Consider the following 21,091-nt stretch of genomic DNA (forward strand, 5'->3'; position numbering starts at 1 on the left):
ACTGACCCACCCCACCCCGCCCCACAGCTATCTTAATTATGTTCCCTCAAAACCTGCCTTCTCTAAGAACTCTCCTCCATTCTCCCAGTTTCTCCATCTCCGTTGCATCAGTTGTCACAAAGCTGCCTTTCACACCAGTGTTCCCGATGTGTCTTCCTTTTTCCTCAACTGAAGATTCCCCTGTGCTGTGGTTGACAGTGCCCTCGAACATTCTATTTCCCATACTTGTTTTCCCTCACTGCTCCTTCCCAGAACCAGAAATAGGTCCCCCCTTCTCACCTTCCTCGCCAAGACATCCCTAGACTTAGCTCCAGACTTACAATGCGTTCGACAAAGGGGCAGTTCCCGCCACAGAGGTTGCTAAATCTTTGTGGCCAGCGTTCTTCGAGGTCAGTGAGTGTTCTTGCTTTGCTACTGGTGCAAAATCCATAAAGTTCAACCATTTCAGATCTAACCACCGTTCCCATTTCTTTGGCAGGAGATGCTGGTAGTGCTGTCATTTAATCACACCTGCCTTCCACCCATCTCAGAGCGTCCCTCCTCTTTCCGTGTCTCTCAACTTGTTTAAAAGCAATTAAATTTTTACCGTCTTCCAATTCTGATGAAAGGTCATTGACCTGAAACCCTAGCGCTCTCCTTTTTGCAGCTGCTGCCTGACCTGAGTGTTTCCAGTATTTTCTATTTTTATATAATTTATTTCTTGCTCATTAGCCATCCTTCCCCTGTCATCAGGACAGTACTTGGGCTACCTTTTTAAATCCTTCCTGAAAGGAATTCTAATGGAATATTACACACTCTTGTCAAATATGGCTGTCGAATTTGCAGTAACTGGGAAGGTGAAGTTTATCATTCATCTTTTTCTTTGCTGTTGCTTCTAATAAGATTTGTCCTTTCACCTGGCTATATTTGTGCATTAATCACTCTTGGCATTAAGTTTTCATACCAGTCTCTTCATTCTTCTGGTTGCATCTTGAAATTGGGTTAAGGTATTCCTTTCTCTAGGGACTTTCTGTTAATATACTGCAGAGTTTAAAAAATTGTGTAAATTTGCATATTTAATTGAAACTTTTCTAGAGGAGCCGAATTCTGGATTTGATTTGACTGTTCAAATGTATTTGGAAAGATGCACGTGTCTCCTCAATATATTAGTACCCATTGATCTGATACTAACAGAAAGGTGCTCCCTGAGTAAGAAAGGTCATGATTTTTTGATAATTTGGCTGACTTTTCTTAACCTTTCAGTTTGGGTCATGGAGCTCTTCCATCAGTCTGCTGTTTTTCTTAAATTTGCATCTGGCCTCCTGTAGGCTGACTGGGACTGATTCTTTGGAAGAGTGAAGTGTTCCATTTGCACATTCACTGTAGTTCCAGTTTTGTATTAAGAAGAAAAAATTAGCTTCTAATAGCCGAATTCTCTAACTGTGATTAACTAACTAGGATTTCAGTGAAATGTCTGCAAGAGGATGGCATATATTTAAGGAAATAAAAGGGTTTTAAGAAAACCTAGAAAATGAAGGCATATTAAGAGCCAGTTTTTCTTATTGATGAACAAGGTGGACCTGAAAATTGTTTGACAATCCTGTGTTTGCATGATTGCAACAAAAGCACACAGACACTAAGTATTTAGCAGACCAGAAGAGGAGACAGTTATTCAGACTGCAAATGGCAACTTCTACAAAAAATAAAGTGGGTCTTTTGTTGCCGCCGGCTGTGTGGAGTTCAGGTCCAGTTATGTTTGAGTGCCATCTCAATGTGACAACCACACGTCTGCAGTTGACAGCACTTCATTGTCTTAAAGTACCTCTTGGACAAGGCCATTGTAGAGACTTACTTTGTTTATGCAAGCTGATAGACAAAAATAGTAAATTTATTAAAGTTAGTGTTTTCATCTTCCTTGGATTGTAATATCCAGACCTCATTTATGCTTCTGTGGGAACAGTTGGTGGTTAATATTTGGTTTAAAGTGACTTGTAGTTCTGTAAGTTTTTATGGGCGAGTGTGAGTCCTCCTTTCACTGCTTCTGAAAGCAGTGTAGCTGAGTTACTAAACTGGTAGAAGACAGCTGCCTGAATCCTGTATGCTACCACTGATATTAAAGCCATTTTAATATTTCTGTATTAAATCCTGAATGAATATTTGCTTGGAGCTAGTTAAGTAATCGGCCACAGGTGGAAAATGATTGTACATCTTCGAGGTGCTTTGTAAATGTGTGTTTTGGGGTAGGAAGCCGAGCGGAATGCTCCAAGAATTCGTTATGGGATCATCACTGTTTTTAATTTCAAAGTGACTCCTGACAACACAGTAGCCCGCTGGCGTCATCAGAGCGCTCCAAGCTTCACACATGCGCAAACGGTCTTATGCACTCTGAGATGCTGTGCATGAGCAGCTTACATCTTGCCTTGCCAGGACTAACAGGCGCATGTGCAAAAAATAAACGCGCCCCCCCCCCCTCGGCCACTCACTCCAGACTGCTCGCTCCCCCACTCTGTCCCGCTCTCCGGCCACTTCCCCCTCCCCTGTCCCCACCCAACTCTCTGACCGCTCGCTCCCCCGCTGTCTCTCCCTACCCCCTTCCCCCAGTCCCTCCTGATGCTCGCAGTAGACCGCGGGCCACTTCCCTCCTCTCGGCCATTAGCTCCGCCCGAAGAAGCAAAGCGGGCCGCAAGGGGTGACAGGACGATGTAGAAACGAGTGAGATGAGAGGAGGGAAGCGGCCCGCAGCCTAGAGCTAGCATGTGGTGGGGGTGGGGGTGGGAAATGGGGAGTGAGTGGCCAGAGAGCAGGGTGGGGGGGAAGGAGGGTGTGAGTGGCTGGAGAGCAGGGTGGAAAGTGAGTGGCCGGAGAGCGGAATGGCCCTGAAACCTCTCAGAATTGCGGAGGGTGTGCAGCACTGTCAGAGGTGCTGTCGTTCTGATGTGACTTTGAACAGTGCAATGTTCTCTGTGTATCAGACATGTCCATTGTGTGCTGCCATGGGTTGAAGTGGTTTTTCTGTGATAAATTGAACAGCGCCATCTTTAATCCTGGCAGCGGCCTGGACGTCGCAGACAGTGTCGTTTAAGTGGATGAGGCTGCATTTGCACTTGTGCTAGTACAGCGCCACCTAGTGGTCGCGTTGTCAGCAAACGCAGCTTTTTAATTTACATCAATGACTTGGTCTTTAATGGGAATTGGTAATAGGTCATTTGGTGCCGAACGGATAGCGACAGTGGTTTCAGAGGAAACATCTCAAACTTCAAAGTGAATTGGTCAAAATTAGGCAAAAGGGGGCAGAATGATGGCAGATTAACCTTATTGTATCCATTTGTGGATAGCTTATGATTTTTGAGGCTAGCCTTGTCTGCTTAAAAATAAAGGATTGCAAAGTAAGCAGTGGTCATATTTTGGGAGGTCTGCCATATGGTGGGAGAAAATATTTTAAGGAAATTTGCATACTTTGCCAGCTATCTTCTCCTTCTGCACAATAGCCGGATTGTGCGTAGACACTGGTGAGGAGAACCACACTCACTATTACAATGGTGAAAATCTCTCAAACTTCTGGCATCTGTATATGCGTAGTTAAACGTGGAAATTTGGAAGTTGCTGTTAGAGGTACTCTGTTCCTTTACAGGGTGCGCTGTAACAGTCCTCACCAATGAAACTTGGAACTCGTTCTCCACGAAAGAATGCCAGAAAATATTAAGATTGGTGCATTCAGGAATAAGTGAATTTTTACAGGAGTGATAATTACTGCCGAACAATCTCTCTGGTCCTTAATATTTTATTTCACAAGTGTGGCATTTCATTCCTTTAAAAGCTAATTATTGTTGGAGATTTAACTTTTTTTTAAATTTTGTGTCTCATCCCTTTCATTTGTCTTTCCCAGTCTTCATTTCACTTTCTGTTCATGATTTAAATCTAATTTATGTTTTCTGCTTTATACTTCCTGATTTAGAATCTGTGTCTCAATGAGCATTATTCAATCTGATTAGTTTAAGAACCTCTCTGTTTCTTGGCCTGCTCACAGGTGCCCTGTAGAGGCAGCTGTGCTGGATCAGATGCTGGTTTACAGCAAGTCTCCACTCAAAAACACAAGAAAACTTTGTGGGCAGTTGTCATCGAGATAAACAATGAGTACTGTTCCTTTGCCACTAACCATGTGCTTTTAAAAATATATATTATTGAGATGTGGACGTTGCTGGTAAGGACAGCATTTATTGCCTATCCTTAGTTGCCCTGAGAGGAGGATGGTGGGTTGTCTCATTGAACGACTGCAGTCCATGTGGTAAAGGTGCTTCCGCAATCCTCAAAGGTAGGAAGTTCCAGGCCTTTAACCCAACACTGATGAAGGAATAATGATGTATGTCCAAATATATGTATTTGTATGACATACATGTTCCCGTGCACCTGTTAGGTGGCGAAGGTCGCAGCTTTAAGTGGTGGTGCTGAAGAAGCTGTGGTGATTTGCTCCAGTGCAACCTGTGATAATGCACATTGATCCTGGAGATACTGGTCCATAGTGACCCCAAGGATGTGTTGATGGTAGGGAATTTGACTGTGGTAATACCGTTGAATGTTAGGGTTTCTCTTGTTAGCAATGGTAATTTCCTTGCACTTCAGCGGTCCAAATTTTAATTCCCCTTAGCAATCCAAGCCCAAGGTTTTTCAGGTCTTGCTGCTTGCAGGCCTGGACCACTTTACTATCTGAGGAATACAAATTGAATTGAAGATTGCATCAGCAAAGAACTCACTTCTGACCGTGTGACAGAATGAAAGCAGCTGAAGATAGCTGGGCCTAGTAGACTGCCCTGAGGAACTGCAGTCATGTCCTGGGGCTGAGATGATTGACCTCCCGCAACTGTCTTCCTTTGTGCCACATATGACTTCAGCCTCTGGGAAGTTTCCTGTTATCTTCATTGACTTTGAGTTTTATTACGGCTCCTTGTGCTGCTGTTGCTTTGATCTCAACAGCAGTCACTGTCAGCTCATCTTGAATTCAACTCATGTCCATATTTGAACCACGGCTGTCATTAGGTCTAAAGTCGAGTGGTCCGGGCAGAGCCCAAGCTGAGCATCACTGAGAAAATTATTGTGAAGTGCCACTTAATAGCACTATTGATGACTCCTTCCAACGCTTGACTGATAATTGTGAGTTGGATGATAGAGTGGTAATTGGATGGGTTGGTTTTGTAATGCTTTTTGTGTGGACAGGACATACCTACGCAATTTTTCACATTTGTCCAGTAGTTACCAATGCTGTTGCAGTTCTGGAACAGCTTGGTTAGAGGCAGGGCTAGTTCTGTAACACCAGTCTTCAACATTAAAGCTGGGATATTGTGACCTGTAGCTGTATCCCGTTTATTCGGCCACTTCTTGGTGCCATGTTGAATTGCAGAGCTTAGACTCGATCTGCTGATTGTGGATCTGTAACGTGCTACTTTCTCTGTTTAGAATGCACAATGAGAGATGGGACTGAAGTCTCCCAGATTTATGCAGCAGCCCCACTGCTGCCAGTGCTGCCATGGACAGGTGGATCTGTGCTATGTAGATTGCAAAGGGTGAGGTTAAGTAAGTTCTTCATAGGAACATAGGAAATAGGAGCAGGAGTTGGCCATTCGGACCCTCGAGCCTGCTCCACCATTCAACTAGATCATGGCCGATCATCTTCCTCAATGCCATTTTCTTGCACTATCCCCATATCCCTTTATATCTTTAAAACCTAGAAATCTAGCGATCTCGGTCTTCCTTCATGTTTGTGTTCTCTCCAGCTACAGCAAGCCCTGTCTGCCAGTTGTGCACTTCAGGACTCTGTCCGCTCAGCCAATTATAGTACTACTGAGACACCCTTGGTGATCGACCTTGAAGGTACCCACCAAGAGTGTGTTCTGTGCCCATGCTACTGTCAGTGATTCCTTCAACTTGGAGTATTGATTAATTAGCCAAGGGAGGGCATTAAGTGATAAATAGCACATCTCCTTGTTTACATTGACCTGAAGCCATGAAAATTAATGGGGTCCTGAATCAATGGTGAGGAGTCATATGGCCTCTTTCCCTTAACTGTTCATCTACCTCTGGAGGATCTGCCTGCTGGTGGGACAAGGCATACCCAGGGATGGTGATGGAGTGAAGTGTCTGATGTGTTGGCTAATGATATGATTCTGAGAGTATGCTTATTTCAGACTCTTGCTTGACTGGTTTGTGGACAGCTGTCCCAAAGTTTGGCACCAGTCCAAAAATGTTAGTGAGGAGGACTTTGTGCTTTTGTCATGACCTGGTTTGATGCCTAGGTCATGACCTGGTTTGATGCCTAGGTCATGACCTGGTTTGATGCCTAGGTCATAGCCGAGTAATCCATCTTCTTTTGTTCTTGTTCTTCGTAGCAGTTTGATACAACTGAGTGGATTCCTAGTCCACGTTGGATTTTTAAAAAATTCATTCATGGGATGTGGGCGTTGCTGGCTAGGCCAGCATTTATTGCCCATCTGTAATTGCTGTTGAGAAGGTGGTAGTGAGCTGCCTTCTTGAACCGCTGCTGTCCACGTGATGTAGGTAAACCCACAGTGCTGTTAGGAAGGGAGTTCCAGGATTTTGACCCAGCGACAGTGAAGGAACGGTGATATCGTTCCAAGTCAAGATGGTGTGTGACTTGGAGAGGAACTTGCAGTTGTTGGTGTTCCCATGCATTTGCTGCCCTTGTCCTTCTAGTTGGTAGTGGTCGCGGGTTTGGAAGGTGCTGACTAAGGAGCCTTGGTGCGTTGCTGCTGTACATCTTGTAGATGTTATACACTGCTGCCATTGCCTTTGCAGTTAACAGTCAACCCTGCTTGTGTGCGACTGGAATCACAGTTTGGGTTTTCACGACAATCCTACATGGTTATTTACTGGCACCGGCATTTTATTTCCAAATTGTTTTAAAAACAAAACTGAATTCAAACTGTCATGGTGGTATTTGAACTCATGTTCTCTGAATTCTTAGCCCAGCTTCTGGATTACTAGTCCAGTAACATAACCATCGCACTACTGTCTAATCTCTTTTCAATATAAAAATTAAAAGAAGAAACATATTTCACATCACAAGAGTTACTTGAAACTGTCTAGGTTTGAGGAGCAAGACAAAGCAATGTGGATGTGTGTGAGTAAACGATATGGGGATTGAACACACATTGGTCAGGAGATGTGGCAACGTGTCAGAGGGGCAAATGTTTACAAACTGCTTCAAAGCGGTGTCTAGATTATTGTACACAAAGTGGTGTCCAGGTTATACCATGTAAAGCTCCCTGTTTTACGTGAAGCTGCCCGCCCACACTCCCAACCCATCAAAAATTAGGATAATGAGTACTTTTGTTTTAGAGGCAGTTGTCCAACAAAGTTAACCTATACGTTTGTGTCTGGTTTGGTATAGAATTGGATTCCTGAGCATTTTCTTTTAAATTCAGCTGTCTGATGGAGCATATTCCACTTTGAGGGGATAAATATACATTTGATAACTGTGTAAGGATACGTTACAACAAAACAACTTTGTAGTTCATATCGGAGTACATATCCTAAGAAAGAGTTACACCGAGATCATTTATTTACAGCGGTATGCCGCTGTGGCATTTACTCCCAACTATAAAAGTGCTAAAAATAGGTCATTTCAGAGGCTGCTTACTCAGCACATAGTTGCAGGGTTTATTTGCCTACGTGGATTTGATAATGACAGTTAATCTATTCTCCAACATATTGCTGTTGGTGTGTAATTTAATTTGTTCAATTTTATTTGGCTTTTATAGCATGGTAACTCTTACATAAACAAATACAAGTTTGCATGTATGTGTATGTATATATATATATATTTATTTATTTATTTATTTGTAGTTCAACAGTGTAGTGCGCTTAGCGGCAATGACAGGTTCCAGCTCTTCAAAGTGAGATTGAAACCAGTCTGCATTCTGCTTCTCCCGTTTGCCAAAGGTGGTCATTGCTGAGTTATAGATGGCGTCTGTGATGTGGGCCCACTTTGTCTCTGCATCCCCTGCAGGAGTGTATTGAAGGGCTTTTTCAAGTGAATTTAGAAACTTGTGTAACTGCTGTGGATAAGAAATTCTGTTAATGTTGATGTGCGGGAAGCCATTCTGCTTGGAGTGATGTAGCTTCTTTGGTTTGATTCTAACTTTGCTGCACACCAGGGAGTGGTTGGTGTCGCAGTCTGCACTGTGGAAGCTGCATGTGATTTGGATACTGTTTGTAGAGGCTCGCCTTGTGACACTGAGGTCCAGCTGGTGCTAACGACGTGATCTTGGGCGTCTCCATGAAACCTGGTGACAGGTTTTAGTATGAAAGAGTGTGCTATACTCTCAGCACTCCATGAACTGCTTTGCCTGTGCTGGGATGAGGGAGCAGTACCACAGGACATGCATGATGCCAATATCATCACCCTTTATAAAAACAAGGGTGACCGCGGTGACTGCAACATCTACCATGGAATCTCCCTGCTAAGCATAGTGGGGAAAGTCTTCGCTCGAGTTGTTTAAAACAGACTCCAGAAGCTGGCTGAGCGTGTCTACCCTGAGGCACAGTGCAGCTTTCGAGCAGAGAGTTCCACCATTGACATGCTGTTCTCCCTTTGCCAGCTACAGGAGAAATGCTGCGAACAACAGATGCCCCTCTACGTTGCTTTCATAGATCTCACCAAAATCTTTGACCTCCTCAGCAGATGTGGTCTCTTCAGGCTACTAGCAAAGATTGGATGTCCACCAAAGCTACTAAGTATCATCACCTCATTCCATGACCATATGAAAGGCACAATTCAGCATAGCGGCACCTCATCCTGAGTGGTGTGAAACAGGGCTGTGTTCTCGCACCTACACTGTTTGGGATCTTCTCCCTGCTGCTCTCACATGCATTCAAGTCTTCAGAAGAAGGAATTTTCCTCCACACAAGATCAGATGGCAGGTTGTTCACCCTTGCCCGTCTTAGAGCCAAGACCAAAGTACGGAAAGTCCTCATTAGGGAACTCCTCTTTGCTGACAATGCTGCATTAACATCCCACACAGAAAAGTGTCTGCAGAGACCCATCGACAGGATTGCGGCTGCCTGCAACAAATTTGGCCAAACCATCAGCCTCAAGAAAACCAACATCATGGGACAGGACGTCAGAAATACTCCATCCGTCAATATCGGCGACGACGCTCTGGAAGTGGTTCAAGAGTTCACCTACCTAGGCTCAACTATCACCAGTAACCTGTCTCTCAATGCAGAAATCAACAAGCGCATGGGAAAGGCATCCGCTGCTATGTCCAGACTGGCCAAGAGGGTGTGGGAAAATGGCGCACTGACACAAACAAAAAAGTCCGAGTGTTTCAAGCCTGTGTCCTCAGTACCTTGCTCTACGGCAGCGAAGCCTGGACAACGTATGTCAGCCAAGAGTGATCTCGCAACTCATTTCCATCTTTGCTGCCTCCGGAGAATCCTTGGCATCAGGTGGCAGGGCTTTATCTCCACTGCAGAAGTCCTCGAGGCGGCCAACATCCCCAGCATATCCACCCTACTGAGCCAGTGGCGCTTGAGATGGCTTGGCCATGTGAGCTGCATGGAAAATGGCAGGATCCCCAAGGACGCATTGTACAGTGAGCTCGTCACTGGTATCAGACCCACCGGCCGTCCATGTCTCCGCTTTAAAGACTTCTGCAAACACGACATGAAGTCCTGTGACATGGGAGTCAGTTGTCAGTGATCGCCAGAGCTGGCAGACAGCCATTAAGGTGGGGCTAAAGAGTGGCGAGTTGAAGAGACTTAGCAGTTGGCAGGAAAAAGACAGAAGTGCAAAGAGAGAGCCAACTATACATAATAAATTCCTTTGGCTTGACTGTTTGTCCTTGGTTCTCAGGCAGGGCCTTGATGTAATTTAGTAGAGAGGGTTGTAGATTTTCTATATTGAACTTGTCTATTGTACCACTCTGTTTAGATAAAGTTGGACTTCACCTGCACGTAGGTGGTAAATGGTAGTAAAAATAGCTGTAAAATAAAAGCGAAGTACTGCAGATGCTGGAAATCTGAAATAAAAACAAGAAATGTTGGAAATACTCAGCAGGTCTGGCAGTATCTGTGGAGAGAGAAGCAGAGTTAACGTTCCAGGTAAGTAACCTTTCATCCGGGAAGATGTGTTTGGTAGTGGCATCACGCTGGACATCGCGGAAATGGCAGAGGATGATCCTTTGGATGTGGAGGCTGGTGGGGTGGAAAGTGCGGACAAGGGGAGCCCTGCCATGGTTCTGGGAGGGGATGGGGCAAGGGTAGAGAAGTTGGAAATGGGCCAGACACGGTCAAGAGCCCTGTCAACCACAGTGGGGGGGTGGGGGGAGAGAGTCCTCGGTTGAGGAAAAAGGAAGATGCATCAGAAGCGCTGTCGTGGACAGTTGCGTCATCAGAGCAGATGTGTTGGAGACGGAGAAACTGGGAGAATGGAATTGAGTCCTTCCAGGAGGCAGGGTGTGAAGAAGTGTAGTCGAGGTAGCTGTGAGAGTTGGTGGGCTTATAATGAATATTAGTAGACAACCTATCCCCAGAGATGGAGACAGAGAAGTTAAGGAAGGAAGGGAGAAGTCGGAGATGGACCATGTAAAGGTGAGAGAAGGGTGGAAATTGGAAGCAAAGTTGATAAGGTTTTCCAGTTCTGGGCAGGAGCATGAAACAGAACCTATAGAGCAATCAATGTACTGGAAAAAGAGTTGGGGGAGGGGGCCTGAGTAGGATTGGAACAAGGAATGTTCGGTATTTCATTGCTTTCAATATCATTTTAGATCTGCAACAGGCCGTTGAATAGTGTGAGCATATCAGGTATGCACTTTTAAAACTGGTAAATTGTATCCAGTGATAAAGCTGTTGCAACATGGAAACCTCTGCAAGAACACTTGAACTATATTAAATTCCCAGCGTATCTCCTTACATTGAAAATCTATCCTGTTGTGACGCGAGTGTCAGTGTTGTTTATTATATTCTGTAAAACTGTATGCAAATGGTACTTTGGAACTGGGTCAAAGAAAATAGCTCTTGAACTTTGCTTCATTTATAGTGTGGATCTGTTGTCTGGCAAAATAAAAATGTGGCTATATTATCAAGAAATTTGCAACTCAGCTTTCCATTTTTTTTCTCTAATTAGCCTTGGGTTTTTGATCTGGTTGATTGCGTCTCCCAGGAGACTACATGGCATCTAGGGGTAAGGAGTCTCTTGTGTGATGCATAAGACATCACAACTGTATGGAAAGATGGACCAGCTGGTCTTTCCATTTTTCTAATGGTTGCTTATATTCATTAACAGTGATATTGCAGCAGCATTTTATGATTAATGAAAAGAGCACTTTTCCCCAGCCATTATACAGCTTACCTTCATTTCAAACTCCATATATGAGGAGCTCATGACTTTATTCATCCTACCCTTCCACTCATATAAAATCTCCCCTCAAGTCTCCCTCCCACTGTACCGCATCATTTTGCAGTTTCTGCACTCCATGATATCCACCTCTTACTTGCTGAATTCCCTCCCTTTAACTCAGCTACATTTTCTGGTTGCCAGACTAGCTAGCATCAACCTTTCAAAACTGCCAGCATTACCACCTCCTCCTCTTTTCCCCCCCCCGCTCCACCCCAATCCCCGAAAAGAAGAGCTGACCCTTCTGCCCTTTCCATCTACCACCTTGTTTCCAGCCTTCCTTGGCTGCCTTCGGTCTTCAGATGTGTTGCCTCCCGCTTTCATGCCGATATGCCCTGCAACTTGCTGTTTGATTTCCTCCAATGCAGCTTCTATGCTTCTCTGAAGTGGCCTGGAAAAGTTATGAATGATATCCTCTGTGATGCAGCTCATAGTGCACCGTACATCCCTCTGCAGTATATAATCTCACCATCCTTCTCCAATGCTATTTTCCAGCATCTGATTCTGTGCTATTGCCCTTTGCGTGAATTTTGTTCCTATCTGAATGTAATCAATATATCTCTAGTAATAGCTTCTGTTCCTCCAGCCCGATAGTTACTTTCATAAAATTGGCAAGACCGAGGATGACATCTTTGGCTGTAGCTAAAAACTCTGCTTTCTTGCTACTGGCTGCATCACCTCTCTCTGATCATGTGCTCATGCTGAACCAGACAGCATATCACCTGTTGAAACCCTAAAAGGGCCTTATCTATCTGCCGCCATTTCCGCTTTTGCAACAGTTCTTGCCGTTGTTCCTACCTCAGTCCTTCTACCACTGTTAGTCCTAATGCAGCCCAGTATCATTGAAAACTTTATACATGTCTTTGTCACCCATCAACTGTTCCACGTCCTCCTTGCAGGTCTCCCATTCTCCATCTCCCATTGATTCCAATTTGTCCAAAGTTCTGCTGTCTATCCTGTTCAGTCTTCGACTGCAATAAGTTTAAAATTCTCCTCGAATCCTAACAACCCCCACCCAACCTCTCCTCTTCAGTTCTATATCTCTTACAATTTCCTTTGCTTCTCCGACTCTAGTATTCCGTGCATCCTCTCCTTCCATCACCCACCTTGGTTCTACCTTAGTTCTGCTTCCCCCAAACTCCTAGCCTCACCATTCCTCTTTCCACTTCATTAAAATAAAAACTAATACTTTTTATAAATCCATTTCAACTGAATAAAAATAAATAAATAATCTTCTGTTAATCTTCCTAAATTCTCCCTTAGAGGCCATTGAAATTGCATTGTGAGGGGCCATGAGTGTAGTTTATGGTAAAGGTGCTATATAAATGTATGTTGTCGTCATCAACAATCTTGTGTAATATCTATGTTGATGGGTGGTTTAATTATTCGCCACTTTATTTTTCAGATTGACCAAACTGCAGATATTGGAGCTACGAGAAAATCAACTAAAGATGTTGCCAAAGTAAGAAATTTTCTGTATTTTGATATCAGTTTGGTATATTTTGAAGTTTCACATAAACTGATCTAATTTGCCAGCTCAGTTGTCACCTGAAGTGTCTTCCTATCCAGACATGTAAAATTGAAGTCTTCAGCATTTCTTATCCTTAGCTTCTCTTTTTCCATCTCTGGTCGTCTTCAGCGACCTTTATGGAGTTGTGAACTGTTTGATCTTTATTTAATGAGTTCTGGTAGCCTCATGAAGGGAACTGTCTGGGAGGAACTATCTCAATGGTGCGTGACAGCAAGAATATCAATTCGGTGACGTTTCAACTTTGTAAATTCAGTTGTTTGAGCCTGTTGGAGTTAGTAGCTTTCCCAAGTCAACTTCCCTGATGTCACTACGCGAACATCGAACAAAGAAACAAAAGCTATCAAAGTTAACCTCAATTCTGCTAAAGGCAAGGTTGTAAACATACATGTTAAAAATAGATAGGCATGGAAAGGTCTGAAGTTTCAGAAACCCCAAATCTGGTGGGCTAGTAGAAAACCAAGCAGCAAATCATACTCTGTCAAAAGATTACTGGAGTAATTTATGTAATGCCCTCTAGCACTTTTGAGTTAAACCTTTGAGCTAAAACTAATCATTCAAGCCTTTCCATTACATCATTGAAAAGAAATAGAGTCTCCTTAACAAAATATGGGTACCTCTTGTGTACTAAAAATGCTTGTGAAAAAATGCTTACTTGTTGCAATATTACAGCATTTGTTGCCCATCCCTAATTGCCCTTGAGAAAGTAGCAGAGAGTGTTGTTGGAGCTGCACCCATCCAGGCAAGTGGAGAATATTCCATCACACTCCTGACTTGTGCCTTGCAGATGGTGGACAGGCTTTGGGGAGTCAGGCAGTGAGATACTCGCCGCAGACTTCCCAGCCTTTGACCTGTTTTTGTAGCCACAGTATTTACATGACTGGTCCAGTTATGTTTTTGGTCAATGGTAACCCACAGGATATTGATAGTGGGGGATTCAGCGATGGTAATGCAGTTTAATCTCAAGGGGTGATGGTTGGATTCTTTCTTGTTGGATGTGGTCATTGCTTGGCACTTGAGTTGTGCGAATGTTAGTTGCCACTTATCAGCTGAAGCCTGAATGTTGTCCAGGTCTTTATGCATGAGGACACTGACTGCTTCAGTATCTGAGGAGTTGCGAATGGTACTGAACACTGCAATTGTCAGCAAACATCCCTACTTCTGACCTTATGATGGAGGTAAGGTCATTGATTAAGCAGCTGAAGATGACTGGACCTAGAACATTACCCTGCGGAACTCCTGTAGTGATGCCCTGGGGCTGAGATGATTGGCTTCCAACAACCATCTTCCTTTGTGCTAGGTATAACTCCAACCACTGGAGAGTTTTCACCCTGATTCCCATTTTCTTCAGTTTTTCTAGGGCTCTTTGATGCCACATTTGGTCAAATTCTGCTTTGATGTCAGGGGAAGTCACTCACCTCCCCTCTTGAGTTCAGCTCTTTTGTCCATTTTTAGACCAAGGCTGTAATTGGATTTGCCCTGCCTTTTGTGGACAGGACATGTCTGGGCAATTTTCCATATTGTTGGGCAGATGCTAATGTTGTAGCTGTACTGGAATGGCTTGGGTAGGGCTGCGATTAATTCTGGAGCACAAGTCTTCAGTACTACAGCCGGGATGTTGTCAGGGTCCATACACTTTGGAGTATCCAGTGCCTTCAGCCATTTCTTGATACCACATGGAGTGAATCGAATTGGCTGAAGACTGGCATCTGTGATTCTGCAGACCTCAGGAGAAGGCCAAGATGGATCATTCACTTGGTGCTTCTGGTTGAAGATGGTTGCAAATGCTTCAGCCTTGTCTTTTGCTGTGCTCTTTCATAGTTGAGAATGGGGATATTTGTGGAGCATCCTCTTCCGGTTAGTTGTTTAGTTGTCCACCATCATTCATGACTGAATGTGTCCAGGGTTCAGATCTGTCTATTGACTGCCGCTTCCACTGTTTAGCATGCATGTGGTCCTGAGTTGTAGCTTCAGTGCAGTATAACGCTTCACAATATAAGCATACCTTGTATTTCAGCTGAGTGTTGAGGCATGTTAGTGTCTGAAAATGCAACACTTGGATTCTTAGCATATGGTAAGAGCATCAAATGCTCCCAGATCTGGTTCAAAATGGTTACATGCAGGGTAAAGCTCCCTCTATTCTATGTTGAACTGCAAAAGAACACCGTTGGTGTACAGATGTGGCATTTTTCCATTTTCTGCATCAGTTTTTCCTCCTAGATTTAATCCCTGAGTCCCAGAGGTGAGAAGTCTGTATAATTAATCTACTGCAGTCTGTGATATTTTAGATGAGTTTCACTGCTTGCAAAAGAGCTCAGGTGGTAGCATTCTCACCTTGAGTCAGAAGACTGTAGTAAGTTCATTTCTGTAGAAGATGGTTGTTGGAAGCCAATCATCTGCAGACACTGCGACACATCAGGGAGGTGGAAAGTTACTTGGCCATTTTGTACCAGGTCAAACCCCTTGGGATAGGGTCTTCTGATTTGGTCAGGGACAGGAGAGTGTGGCTGCTGCTGAGGCAGGTAAGGGGACCCAGAGGGCAGGAGTGCAGGAGCCTCAGCTGTTGCAATTGTCCAACAGGTTTGAGGTTCTTTCAGCTTGTTTGGATGAGAGTGGGGGCTGCAGGGTGGATGAGCAACCTGACCATGGCACCATGGTACACGTTGTCAAGTGGCGGGAGAAAAAAGGAAAGTAGTGGTAGTAGGGGACAGTATAGTGAGGGGGATTGACACTGTTCTCTGCAGCAAAGAGCAAGAGTCCAGATGGCTGTGTTGCCTGCCGGTTGCAGGGTTTGGGACAACTGTTCAGGACTGGAGAGGAACTTAGAGGGGGAGGATCCAGTCATTGTGCAAATTGGAATAGGGCAAATAAGATTAGAGAAATGAATGCGTGGCTCTAAGACTGGTGTGGTAGAAGTGGGTTCTGTTCGTGGGGCACTGGCACCAGTACTGAAAGTGGTGACTGTACTGTTGGGACGGTCGGCACCTGCACCATGCTGGGGCCGGTATTCTAGTGAGCTGCATAACTAGGGAAGTAGAAAGGGTTTTAAACTGAATAGTGGGGGCAAGGGATCAAATTTGGAAAGATATGGTAAATCAAGGAGTAGAGACAAGTCAAGAGAGAAAGATATTAATATGGGAAATGATAGACTGTGACAGGAAGGCACAGAGCGTACAAATCTAAGAGTAAATCAACAGATAAGGCTAGAGGTTACAAAAATAATAAAAGGACAAAACTGAAGGCTCTGTATCTGAATGCACGTAGCATTCGAAACAAAACCACTGAAGTGAGAGCACAAATAGAAATAAATAAGTACGATCTGATGGCCATTACAGAGACATGGCTAAAGGATGACATGGATTGGGACCTGAATATTGAGGGGTACATGGCATTTAGGAAGGACAGGAAGCTCGGAAAAGATGGAGGGGTAGCTCTGTTAATTAATGATGGTGTTAGCGCAATAGAGAGGGATGATCCAAGTTCAGGAGACCAGGATGTAGAAGTAGCTTGGGTAGAGATTAGAAACCATAAAAACAAAAAGTCATTTGTGGGAATGGTGCACAGGCCACCTAACATTAACCACACTGTAGGACGGTGTATAAAGGAAGAAGTAATGGCAGCTTGCCAGAAAGGTACAGTGATAATTATGGGGGATCTTAACCTTCATCCAGACTGAAAAAATCAGATGGGCAGAGGTAGCCTAGATGAGGAGTACATAGAATGTTTTAGGGATACTTTTTTGGAACAATACATTCTGGAGCCGACCAGAGAGCAGGCTGGACTAGACCTGGTATTGTGCAATGAGATGGGATTAATTAATAACCTCATAGTTAAGGCACTCCTAGCTAGCAGCGATCATATGATTGAATTTTGCATTCAGTTTGAGGGAGAGAAGAATGGGTCCAAGACTCGTATTTTAAACTTAAATAAGGGCAATTATAAGGGCTGGAAAGCAGAGCTAGCTAAAGTGAATGGCAAATCAGTTAAGGGATAGGTCAATAGAGATGCAGTGGCAGACATTTAAGAGGATATTTCAGAATACACAGAATAGATACATTTCAACAAGAAAGAAAAATTCGAAGGGTGGGACCCGCCATCCGTAGTCAACTAAAACAGTTAAAGATAGTATCAAACCTAAAGAAAAAGCCTATAATTGAGCAAAGATGGGAGGCAGGTCAGAAGATTGGACAGAATATAAGAAACAGCAAAGAATGACTAAAAGATTGCTAAAGGAAGGTAAAATTAGGGTATGAGAGAAAACTAACTGGAAATATAAAGACTAGATAGTAAGGGTTTCTATAGATTTTTAAAATAACAGTTAACAAAGTGAGTGTTGGTCCAAGAAAAAGTGAGTCTTGGGAATTAATATTGGATAATAAGGAGATGACAGATGAATTAAACAGATATTTAGCATTTGTCTTCACTATTGAGGAGACAGGGAACACTCCAGTAATAGCCATAATTCAGAAAATGGAAGGGAGGGAGGAACTCAAGAAAATTACAATCACCAGGGAAGTGGTACTGAACAAATTGTTGGAGCTGCGGCTGACGAGTTGCTGGGTCCTGATGGACTTCATCCTAGGGTGTTAAAAGAAGTGGCTAGTGAGATAATTGATGCGTTACTTTTAATTTTCCAAAATTCCCTAGATTCAGTGAAGGTTCCATTAGATTGGAAAATAGCGAATGTAACTTCTTTATTCAAAAAGCGAGGGAGGCAGAAAGCAGGAAACTACAAGCCAGTTAGCTTAACATCTGTCTTAGGAAAAATGTTAGAAGCTATTATTAAAGACGTTATAGTAGGGCATTTGGAAAAATTCAAGGTATCCAGCAGAGTCAACATGGTTTTGTGAAAGGGAAATCATGTTTAACCAATTTATTGGAGTTCTTTGAGGGAGTTGCATGTGCTGCGGATAAAGGGGAACGGTTGGATGTATTATACTTCGATTTCCAGAAGGCATTTGATAAGGTGCCACATCAAAGGTTATTGCAAAAAATAAAAGCTCATGTTGTAAAGGGTAACATATTGGCGTGGATAGAGGATTGGCTAGCTAACAGGACAAAGAGTAGGCATAAATGGATCATTTTCTGGTTGGCGAGATTTTTAAAAAATTTTATTTAGAGATACAGCACTGAAACAGGCCCTTCGGCCCACTGAGTCTGTGCCGACGAACAACCACCCATTTATACTAAGCCTACAGTAATCCCATGTTCCCTACCACCTACCCATACTAGGGGCAATTTATAATGGCCAATTTACCTATCACCTGCAAGTCTTTGGCAGTGGGAGGAAACTGGAGCACCCGGCGAAAACCCACGCAGTCACAGGGAGAACTTGCAAACTCCACACAGGCAGTGCCCAGAATTGAACCCGGGTCCCTGGAGCTGTGAGGCTGCAGTGCTAGCCACTGCGCCACTGTGCCGCTGTGTGATGTAATGAGTGGTGTGCCACAGGGAACTGTGCTGGGGCCTCAACTTTTTACAATTTATATAAATGACTTAGATGAAGGGACCGAAGGTATGGTTGCTAAATTTGCTGATGACACAAAGATAGGTTGGAAAGTAACTTGTGAAGAGGACATAAGGGGGCTACAAAGGGTTAGGTTAAGTGAATGGGCCAAGACCAGGAAAATTGAGTATTATGTGGGAAAGTGAGAAATTGTCCACTTTGGCAGGAAGAATAAAAAAGAAGCATATTACATATGTGGGGCGGCACAGTGGCGCAGTGGTTAGCACTGCAGCCTCACAGCTCAAGGGACCCGGGTTCGATTCTGGGTCCTGCCTGTGTGGAGTTTGCAAGTTCTCCCTGTGTCTGCGTGGGTTTTCTCCGGGTGCTCCGGTTTCCTCCCACAAGCCAAAAGACTTGCAGGTTGGTAGGTAAATTGGCCATTATAAATTGTCACTAGCACAGCGAGGTGGTAGGGAAATATAGGGACAGGTGGGGATGTTTGGTAGGAATATGGGATTAGTGTAGGATTAGTATAAATGGGTGGTTAATGGTCGGCACAGACTCGGTGGGCCGAAGGGCCTGTTTCAGTGCTGTATCTCTAATCTAAAAAAAAAAATCATAAATGGTAAGAGATTGCAGAGTTCTGAGGTGCAGAGGGATCTGGGTGTCCTAGTGCATGAATCGCAAAAGGTTAGTATGCAGGTACAGCACGTAATTAGGAAAGCTTATAGAATGTTATCGTTTATCGTGAGGGGAATTGAATACAAAAGGAGGGAGGTTATGCTGAGACCACATCTGGACTACTGTGTACAGTACTGGTCGTCTCATTTAAGGAAGGATGTAAATGCGTTGGAGGCAGTACAGAGAAGGTTTACTGGACTAATACCTGGAATGGGCGGGCTGTCGTATGAGGAAAGATTGGACAGGCTAGGCTTTATCCACTGGAATTTAGAAGAGTAAGAGGCAAATTGATTGAAACATACAAGATCCGGAGGGTCTTGACAGGATGGATGTAGAAATGATGTTTTCCCTTGTGGGAGAATGTAGAACTAGGGGTCAGTGTTTAAAAAAATGAGGTTGCCCATTTAAGACCGAGATGAGGAGAATTTTTTTCTCTCTGAGGGTCTTTGGAACACACTTCCTCAAAAGGCGTGGAAGCAGAGTCTTTGAATATTTTTAAGGCAGAGGTAGGTAAATTCTTGATGAGCAAGGGGGTGGAAGGTTATCGGGGGTAGGTGGAAATGTGGCGTAATCAGTTCAGCCATGAACTTATTGAATGGTGGAGCAGGCTCAAAGGGCCGAGTGGCCTACTCCTGCTCCTAATTCTTGTGTTCATTCTCCAGTTCAGGACTGGCAACATAACTTAAATTGGCAATCCATGCAATGCAGAGCAAGAGCTTGTCTTTCAGATGAAATACCAAACAGCGGCCTTGTGCCAATGGATGTTAAAGATCCATTTCACTGGCCAACATTGCTTCTTCAACCAGCACCTCCAAAAACAAAATTGATCAACTGGCCATTTCTCCTGTTATTGTTTATAAGATGCATATAAAATGATTGCTGCTTTTGCTTACATAATAATTATGACGACTCTTCAAACTCAATTCATGTGAAGTGCTTTCTGAATGATATAATGAGGTATTATATCAATCCTAGTCTGTTTTTCTACCAAGTCGGATGTCAGACAGAGCCAAATTATTAAAGAAATGAGCAACTAAGCAGCCAGTTTTCTTGACTTTTCATTTGCCGGTTTGAAATGACGTTATCAACATAATATGATGCTGAATGCTTCTATGACGATCAGGCAGCTCAATGTGTACAAATTCAGTATGCATCCTAGTGCTCTCACTGCCTTTTCATCTACAGAACCTAGGCTTCAATTTAGTTCAGACTGGTTGAAATATTGTCTTACTTTTCAAAAGCTTGTGACTTGCTCAGCAGAGTAGAAGGTAGCTTAGCGAGAATAATAAATATTGATCATTTTTGATTGAAATTCAAGCTCTGAAAATGTTGCTCTAAATTAACAGACTAATGTGGAAGCTTGTGATTATGTAAAATTCGTACCTATTTGTGGATAAGGTATTTGTTTCCTCGGATTGTGAAAATTTTTGGGCAGTTTTCATTTAAATATTTAACTTAAAATTTTGAAACATTCTCCTTAGTTGGTAGTTCGAACCGTAGAAAAATTACGGCACAGAAGGAGGCCATTCAGCCTGTCATGTCCATGCTGGTTGAACAAACTAGCTGCTCAATCTAATCCCACCTTCCAGCACCTAGTCCATAGCCTTGCAGGTTACAGCTCTTCAGGTGCATGTTCAGGTATCTTTTAAAAGAATTGAGGGTTTCTACCTCCACCACCATTCCTGGTAGTGAATTCCAGACACCCACCACCCTCTGGGTGAAGAGGTTTTCCCTCATGTCCCCTCTAATACTTCTACTAATCACCTTAAATCTGTGCCCCCTGGTGATTGACCTCTCAGCTAGGGGAAACAGGTCCTTCTAGTCTATCTAGGCCCCTCATAATTTTGTACCCCTCAATTAAGTCACCCCTCAGCCTCTTCTGTTCTAGGGAAAACAACCCTAGCCGATCCAATCTTTCCCCATAGCTGCAACTTTCAAGCCCTGGCAACATTCTGGTAAATCTCCTCTGTGCTCTATCCAGAGCAATTATGTCCTTCCTGTAATGTGGTGACCAGAACTGTATGCAGTACTCCAGCTGTGGCCTGAC

At 43.7% G+C, this 21,091-nt stretch overlaps 1 protein-coding gene across 3 annotated transcripts in view; it reads left to right on the forward strand.

Moving 5' to 3' along the window:
• Window positions 1-21,091, forward strand: part of erbin (erbb2 interacting protein) — a 287,800-nt gene that overhangs the window by 157,610 nt on the left and 109,099 nt on the right. For all 3 annotated transcript variants that reach the window (XM_068029426.1, XM_068029428.1, XM_068029427.1), the window contains exon 6: window positions 12,795-12,851. In XM_068029426.1, the coding sequence (XP_067885527.1) occupies window positions 12,795-12,851 (57 nt within the window). The remainder of the gene's footprint in view (window positions 1-12,794; window positions 12,852-21,091) is intronic.

This window comes from Heterodontus francisci, chromosome 4, assembly GCF_036365525.1.
Source record: "Heterodontus francisci isolate sHetFra1 chromosome 4, sHetFra1.hap1, whole genome shotgun sequence".
In the NCBI taxonomy this organism is placed as follows: domain Eukaryota; kingdom Metazoa; phylum Chordata; class Chondrichthyes; order Heterodontiformes; family Heterodontidae; genus Heterodontus; species Heterodontus francisci.